General features: G+C 35.2%; 2 protein-coding genes and 1 pseudogene across 7 annotated transcripts in view; 1 reads left to right on the top strand and 2 right to left on the bottom strand.

The window, feature by feature from the left end:
• Positions 1–3570, top strand: part of LOC107643168 — a 4430-nt gene extending 860 nt beyond the window's left edge. For 2 of the 6 annotated variants that reach the window (XM_016346747.2, XM_016346748.2), the window contains exons 2-5: positions 60–104; positions 551–1637; positions 1784–2335; positions 2429–2911. In XM_016346747.2, the coding sequence (XP_016202233.1) occupies positions 657–1637; positions 1784–2335; positions 2429–2515 (1620 nt within the window). In that variant the 5' untranslated portion in view covers positions 60–104; positions 551–656 and the 3' untranslated portion in view covers positions 2516–2911. Of the gene's footprint in view, positions 1–59; positions 105–550; positions 1638–1783; positions 2336–2428; positions 2912–2995; positions 3128–3316; positions 3398–3450 lie in introns of those variants that run through there. The other 4 variants (XM_021123238.1, XM_021123237.1, XM_021123236.1 and 1 more) reach the window with 4 other exon arrangements.
• Positions 2922–4507, bottom strand: LOC107643169 (annotated as a pseudogene).
• On the bottom strand, positions 6576–8028 carry LOC107641737 (aspartic proteinase CDR1-like). The gene has a single exon (XM_016345208.2). The coding sequence runs from the start codon at positions 7949–7951 to the stop codon at positions 6653–6655; it is 1299 nt and encodes a 432-aa protein (XP_016200694.1). The 5' UTR covers positions 7952–8028; the 3' UTR covers positions 6576–6652.

Below are 8232 nucleotides of genomic sequence, written 5' to 3'. Positions count from 1 at the left end.
CTCCCAACACCGCAGATCTCTTTGATTTTTGAGCTAATACCACTTATCTGATGCTGCAGCTTTCACTTCTCACACCCAAACACAATTCAGCTTTGTTTCCTCAGGTAAATTCTTTCAATGATGGACTTGTTTTGACTGTTCTTTGATGCATCCCTTTGTATTTCTAAATATTGCTTGGTTGTTGTTCACTATCTGTTTGAGGAAATGCCCAATTGCATAACACCCTCATCTTGATGTGTGAAACTCTGTCTCTGTGTGTGCGCTTGTGAACTCGATTGTGATGTGCTCTAGTTGTTTGAATGACATGCCTTTCTGACCTTCCAAATGTGTTTTAATAGATTTATCAGACATTGTTTATGAATTGGGTAAAATGAACTCTAATGGAAATAGTTCCATTTGTTAAGTTTGAGTTTTCCAAGATTGGCACCTATTAAAATTTTTACAATCTGTGCTTGATCTTCATTTATCCTAGTTTACAATTTGGTCCCTACTGGCAGGTTTTTCCTATGTACAATTGTAACTGTTTCCTTTTTATGTTTGCATTTTGTAGGGTGTGAAAAGCCTTCTTGGGGGTTCAATTTTGCATCTGAAACTCTTCTATATTGTTTCATTCTTTGGATATTTTACCTTCTCTCCCCTGGTGGTGGGAGAAAGGCATGCGCATAGGAGTGATGGTGATGATGACTCAAACTTTGAAAACAAAAATGTCATCCTATGATGACCATGACAAGAATTTGCACCTCTCTACCTTGCCCACTGTTAGACCTGGAAGCTGTCAATGGCGCCAAAGATGCACTGGTACTTTGGTTATTGCAATTGCAGCACTTCTCATGTCTACCACTGCTTGGCTTTCCCTTGTCTTCTCTGATGCAACTACTTGTTGTTTTGATCGGTTAAGGGGATTGGAAAGTAGCCCCCGCTATTTCCCTTGGAATAACTGCTTTCATCATCACCATTCAAAAGGAAAATCTCCACCTTCTCTACAATATGGAACCAAGGGAGGTCTTCACAATGGTAGCAGTACTGATGACCAGGAAGGCTTGTCACTTAAACATATTGTGTTTGGCATAGCAGGATCTTCTCAACTTTGGACACGACGAAAAGAATATGTCAGACTATGGTGGCGTCCCAATGACATGCGTGGGCATGTTTGGCTAGATGAACAAGTACTTCAACAACATGGAGATGATTTATTGCCCCCAACCATGATTTCTGAAGACATCTCACACTTTCGCTACACTAATCCCACTGGTCATCCTTCTGGTCTTCGGATTTCTCGCATTGTCAAAGAGAGCTTTGACCTTGGCCTCTCAAATGTGCGCTGGTTTGTCCTCTGTGATGACGATACCATCTTCAATGTGGATAACCTTGTGGATGTTCTCAGCAAGTATGATTCCTCTGAAATGATCTATATAGGAAGCCCCTCGGAGAGCCATTCAGCAAATTCATATTTTAGTCACTCAATGGCCTTTGGTGGTGGCGGAATTGCAGTAAGTTATCCTCTTGCAAAGGCACTTTCTGAGATTCTTGATGAATGCATAGAGAGGTATCCCAAACTCTATGGTAGTGATGACCGCTTACATGCCTGCATTACTGAGCTTGGAATTCCGTTGACATGGGAGCATGGTTTTCACCAGGTACTTTTGATCTATTATCATCATAATTTATTTCTTTTTCCATTGTCTAGGGAGTAATATCTTGGTCAGATTGTTACATGGCTCTCATCAATCCATTTCAACTCTCAGAATTGGTAATTGACTGTGATTGATTTTTCTTCTTTCAGTGGGACATAAGAGGTGATGCCCGTGGTCTGCTCTCCTCTCACCCGATAGCACCATTTGTGTCTATTCATCATGTTGAAGCTGTTAATCCCTTTTACCCTGGCTTGAGCTCTTTGGATAGCCTGAAACTTTTTACAAAGGCCATGAGAGCAGATCCCAGAAGCTTCTTGCAGCGTTCAATATGTTACGACAATTCTCAGCATCTAACGTTCTCAGTTTCACTCGGTTATGGGGTTCAAGTCCTTCCTAACATTGTATCTCCCCGTGAGCTGGAGCGCTCGGAACGAACTTACTCTGCTTGGAATGGCATTAGTCAAAGGAATGAATTCGACTTTGATGCTAGGGACCCATCCAGATCCATTTGTAGAAAACCAGTTCTCTTCTTTCTCAAAGATGCTAGAAAAGAAGGTAATGCTACTTTGGGCTCATATGTTCGGAGTGGAGATAAAGACGATTTCAAAAGGAGAATTTTGTGCTTTCCTCACATCCCACCTTTGCGCAATGTGCAAGAGATCCAGGTAGTGGCGCATCCTTTGAGCAAGAATTGGCATCTGGTATGTTTTCAAGTTCTTACTCATTACATATGATGGTATTAGCAATTGCCAACCTTCTGCACATTCCTAAACTCCACCATTTGGCTGTCGTAGGTTCCACGTCGACTCTGTTGCAGGCAAACCAAATCAAGCAAAGAACTTCTCCAAATCTCAGTTGGGCAGTGTGGGAAGGGAGCTTGATTTTCTAGGTGGGTTTTTGGGACATATGGCATGTTAAATTATCCTCATATAGAGTTTGTACATGATTTGCATTTCGAGTGAAGAGCTAATTCCATGCGGCATCTTTTTTAATCTTGAATTGAGGTTTATTAAACTTAGTAGACATTTGAACCTAGATGCTAGAAAAAAAAGGTTTCTAACACCAAATGCTGCAGTGTCCAATTTTCCCCCGTTTCTTCTTATTTTGTCCTCAATCAAAGGTCTAAAAATAATGGAAACAATTTACCGGGGATACTACAATCTAGGTAAATCCTACTTTCTCTTTTTAACTTTTAATTTTAAAATTAGCACAGGCTCATTTATTATATAATATTGCAGATTTGAGATGATTACATATTTTGTGAAATTCTTCATATACATGAGTATACAAATTATTAGATATAAGTATCACTATCAACATTTGAAATTACATTATAGTAGTCTACTGTTTGGTGCAATCAGCTGGCTTAAAGGAGACGATCCTTTTGTCTAGATCAAATCCAATCAAAATATTTGCTTGTGCAAAATTGCCAAATATATATTCTCCATCATTTGCACCAGCCATTGCAAAGCAAAATACCCCATCTTTTGGTGAAATGAAGGTTTGTATGGGCATCAATTGCACATCTGCCCCATCAAAATGAGCAGTCAAAATTGGCCCTTCAAGATTTGTCTCACTTTTATAACAGAGTTGTGTTCCTAAGTCTGGATCATCCAGAACAGGTCTCAGGTTAATCTGCATCTTCAATTCCTCTACAATTGGTCATAAACTTCTTGTGGTAGGTATGTTGCTGGTGTGCCTGAGTCAATCATTATATTCCCCTTGGAAATCTCATTTGAACAATCAAAAGGCACAAATTTGTCTCCAACACTTATGCCTTTTAGTGTGACCAAATAAAGGGTTTGACCTTCTGCAGAGACCAAAGGAGTTGTGACTACTCCTTCACCTGAAACGTCACTGGCTTCACCAAAACTGATTGTGCCTGAAGAGTTAGGATCTGTATGAAAAGGAACCAAGCACTGAGAGAACCTTCTTCCCCCATATTTTGCACCAACTTGTGACACAAGTGATAGAGGCCCTCCTCCAAGTCCAATTATTCCCATGTCGTTTTCATTGAAAGTTCCAGTGTTCTTATGTCCACATCCAAATACTATGCCTTCAACAACAGTGGAATCTCCATTGGTGGAACTAAATGTGGTTGTTTCCCTTGAAAGCACCCCTTGTGTCACTGAAGAATCTGCATAGCCATAGCTATAGCCACAGAGTTTCTGAGGAGAGCATGTCTGACCAGGGACTAAATTACACTCCTCTGAGTCACATGGAATGGAACTGTATGTTCCCGACCGTTGCGGCTCGAACATCGGATTTTTCTGCTTATAACAGTTGTTGCAGGGTATACATTGTGTCCACACAAGGTCACTGCCTGTGTCAATCAAACCATATATCTCCACTGGGGGTGATCCCAATGAAAGCTTCATGAGGAAGTCACCATTGTTGGATATCACTCTGGTGAAGGGACCTGAGGCAAGTGGTTTCTTGGGAACCCGGGAAAATGGCAGATGTCTATGTTTATGTTTATGAAAATGATTTGATATAGAGAAGGGAGAATAAGATGAGTTCTTGCGGATTAGTTGAACACTAAAGCCAGGATTGTAAGCTTCAAATGTTGTTAGATATAAGAGCATATTCAAAGCAAATAAACACAAATTGAAGCAGAGAATGTTTGCCATGAAGTTTAGCTTTAGCAAGGGACAAAGTCTTTTGAAAAATAGAAGAATTTATTTAGTTTATATAGTGATCTGTGCATGTGAATGGTGTAGGTAAGATAACTGTAGAAATTAGTCACAAGGCGTAAACAAGAGTAGCATGTGATTGACTTGTGTTAAAATTGATTCATTGAATATTACATCAGTAACCGCCCTGCGTTATCTGATTTCAACATTCTATAATATATTAATATCCCTTTTCTTAAGCCCACAATTTATTGGAGTAAAGCATGAAAATCAGTTCAAAAGGAATCCAATAAGATAATCTAACAGACCAATGACAGAAGGAAACAATCAAACATTATACGAGTCTGACCGTTTCGTTATAGAAGGAAAGCAATATATGATTATATGGAGCAAGGTAGAGAAAATTAAAATATTACATGAAAAAAAAAAAGTAAATTAAGTACGTAAAATTTTGTAAAATCGATTGATTCATTTAAAATTGTAATATCAAAAGATTTTAAGAGTTAAATCGAGATTTTAGGTATTATGATATAAATTGTCCAAATCTCACTAAAAGGGACAATAAATGAAAACTGATTTATAATTTTGTCATGCAACAATTAAAGGGAAAAAAATCTAAGTATTTCTATTTAACCAAGAGAAGGGATTGGACAAAGATCACATTCTTCAATTTTACATCATACTAGTTTTCTAACTTCACATTCTTTTATGACTATTAATCATAAAATTCTTTTTTTTTTACAGTGTTTTTTGTAACTTGAATGAGTAGCATGTGAAGCTAGAATGTTGGGTAAAAATTGCACAAGAGTTTCTGGTAACTATTAGAAATATAATTATTCACTTACATTTTTTTTATCAATTTAAATTTATGAGAAAAATGTTTTATGAGATAGTAACAGAATTTTTATGACTCGAAGATATCTGACGAAGGAATACGAAGAATCAACACTACCTATACCTACCAAAGATAACTTGCAGAAGCTACATCATTGAGATCATCCAACACCAAATAATTGTTGCATAAACTAAGTTTTGTGATACAGACTGCTAACTACTAAGTAACACAAAATAATAATACTTAAAATAAAGGTCAAGATTAGAGAAGTTTGGATTGGTATATATAGAAACATGAGGTTTAACTAAGGAATATGCAGACCAAAAACAGATATATAGCTAAATGTGTTAAATGTAAGTTTTCTTTCTTTAATTTGTTGACCAATTTTTTTTAAGATTCTTAAATTAAAGCATTTATATATAAAATGTAAATGTGTTCTCGATGTATTTAACTAGTTGTATACACAAGTCTATTGAGATAATTTTTTAATAAAAATATTTAAATGAAAATAACTTATAGACATTTCATAATAAATAAGACATAAATAAAACTTTTCCAACCTTAATAGTGATGCCTCGCCTGAGGTATAAAGACAAAAGGTTCTAAAATGTCAAAGAAAAATGGAACCAGAGTTACATAAGTCTCCAGAAGAATGAAGACAAAGTTCTAACCAAAAATAAAAATAAAACACAAATAAAAGCTCAATATTCTTTGAAACAGAAATATAACAAGACTGACAAAGAAGTTGCATCAACTAATAATAAAACCAAACTGAGATTATAGTAGTCACCAGGAGTGATTTAGTAGCAAAAAACTTATATATTGGGTATAAACTATACACTATAAAATTTTATATTCAAATATTTTCATTTAATATCAAAACATAACCAATGGTAATTATAATTTTAGTTAGAACATTACCTATGATCCAAATTTATTGATGTTATTACTTATTACTCTCCAAATTTCTTTTATAAGTTACGTAGTTAAATGTATTAAAGGTAAGTTTTCTTTCTTTTAATTTGTTGACAAAAATATTGATATATCCTTAAATTCATGTATATAGATATAAAATGTATTCTCCATATATTTAACTATTATATAGTTTTATCCAAGACTATTTAGATAAGATTTAAAGAAAAATTAGTTAAAAAATTAAACTAATACATTGGGCGAGTAATATGTGATGTTAGAACAAGAGATTAAACTGGAGAAAGGATTTGTGTATAATTGAGTGTATTCAAGTTGTCTCAGAATGATATAATATAAAATGGTATTTATAGGTACTAAGAGGATTGTAATAATAAAGACGTAATATTCTATAATAAATATTCAGATATACTAAATAATTTTAATGAATGCTAATTGATCCTAATATATTTTGACATGTGAAATTGTCTAGTATGTATAGTAAAAAAAAAAATTATAGAAAAACAAAACTTTTGAAGGTTTTCTCTTTAAGCAAAAGCCATATCATTGAATCATTACTCACACTCGAATATATAATGCTTTTATAACATGGTTACAGAAAATCTTAGGCAAAATACTATTTATTGTTTGGTACAATCTGTTGGCTTAAAAGAGACTATTTGCCTATCTAGATCAAAACCAATCAAATAATTTGATTGTGCAAAATTACCATATATTCCTCCATCACTACTAGTATTGGTGAATCCCAAGCATTGAACACCATCTTTTGGTGGAACAAATATTTGAGTTTGTGTTAATTGCACATCTGCCCCTTCAAAATGTGCTATTATCATAGGACCCCCAACAATAGTCTCTGTTCTATAACAAAGCTGTGAACCCAAATCATGATCATCCTCAATGGGCCTCAATGCAATTTGGTTGCTCATTTGAGCCACTACTCTATCATACAAATCTTGTGGCAAAATAGTAGGAGGTGTCCCAGAATCAATGAACATGTTACCTTTAGCAACAGTTCCTGAAGAAGTGTTGCTAAATGGCAAATAGGTATTCCCCACAGTTATACCAAGCAATGTAACAAAATAAGGAGTGGTATCATCAGCTTTTGTAACAAGAGGAGTAGAAACCACACCTTCTCCCAACACTTCACTTCCGTTACCAAAACTTAGTTTGCTATAAACATCAATGTCAGTGTTGAATGGAACCAAGCACTGTGAGAATCTCTTGCTTCCAAATGAAGAACCCATTTGAGAAATGAGCGAAGCTGGCCCTTTTCCTAACCCTATTATACCCATCTCATGATCATTGAAATCCCCACTGTTGCTATGTCCACAACCAAATACAACACCTTCAAGTGAAATGGGTTGGCCCATAGTAGAAGTGAATGTGAATTTCTCATGTGCAAGAACACCTTGTGTTATAGAAGCACTAGCATATGCATATGTATAGTTGCATTGATCATTATGAGAAGAGAAAGAAGAAGAAGAACACAAGGTTGTTGTGTCTAGTATATGGCATGCTTCTGATTCACATGAAATGTTAGTGTAAGTGGAGGATTGTTGAGGATCAAACATGGGGTTGAGTTGTTTGTAGCAGTTATGACAAGGAACACATTGGGTCCATATAAGATCACTACCTGTATCAGCAATGCCATATATGGTTTTTGGTGGAGTTCCAATAGAAAGCTCCATGAGATAGTGACCAAGATATGCATTTGATGTGGATTGTACTACTTTTGATGAATCCATGAGGCGCCGAGAGTAGGGAGAAGTTGTTCTAGCCAACTCTTTTCGAATCAGTTTGACACTGAATCCGCCATTGTTGCTGGCTTTAACAACAGTTGAGAAATGTAGAAGATGGATGAAGAAAAAGATGGCTACAAAGCATGCATGAAATTGAAATGTTCTTGGGTGACCACCCATTGTGATGTATGCGAGAGAGGTTCAAACTTCAAAGCTAAGTTAAATTTTGAAGACTAGGAATAACATTTGTAAGAGTCCCATGCTTTGTATATAGAATTTAATTTTGACCATTCGGTTATTGTAAAATTATTGTATACATATATTTAATAGTATAATGTGATATTAACAAAAATAATTTATTTTTATATTGATCGGATAAATAATTATTTAAAAAATTTATTGTAATTATACGTGTAAAATATTTTATATTATCATTAAATTAAAATTAAACTCTTATTTTA

Source organism: Arachis ipaensis, chromosome B05 (genome assembly GCF_000816755.2).
Source record: "Arachis ipaensis cultivar K30076 chromosome B05, Araip1.1, whole genome shotgun sequence".
In the NCBI taxonomy this organism is placed as follows: Eukaryota; Viridiplantae; Streptophyta; class Magnoliopsida; order Fabales; family Fabaceae; genus Arachis; species Arachis ipaensis.
This window is presented reverse-complemented; position numbering and strand designations above follow the sequence as displayed.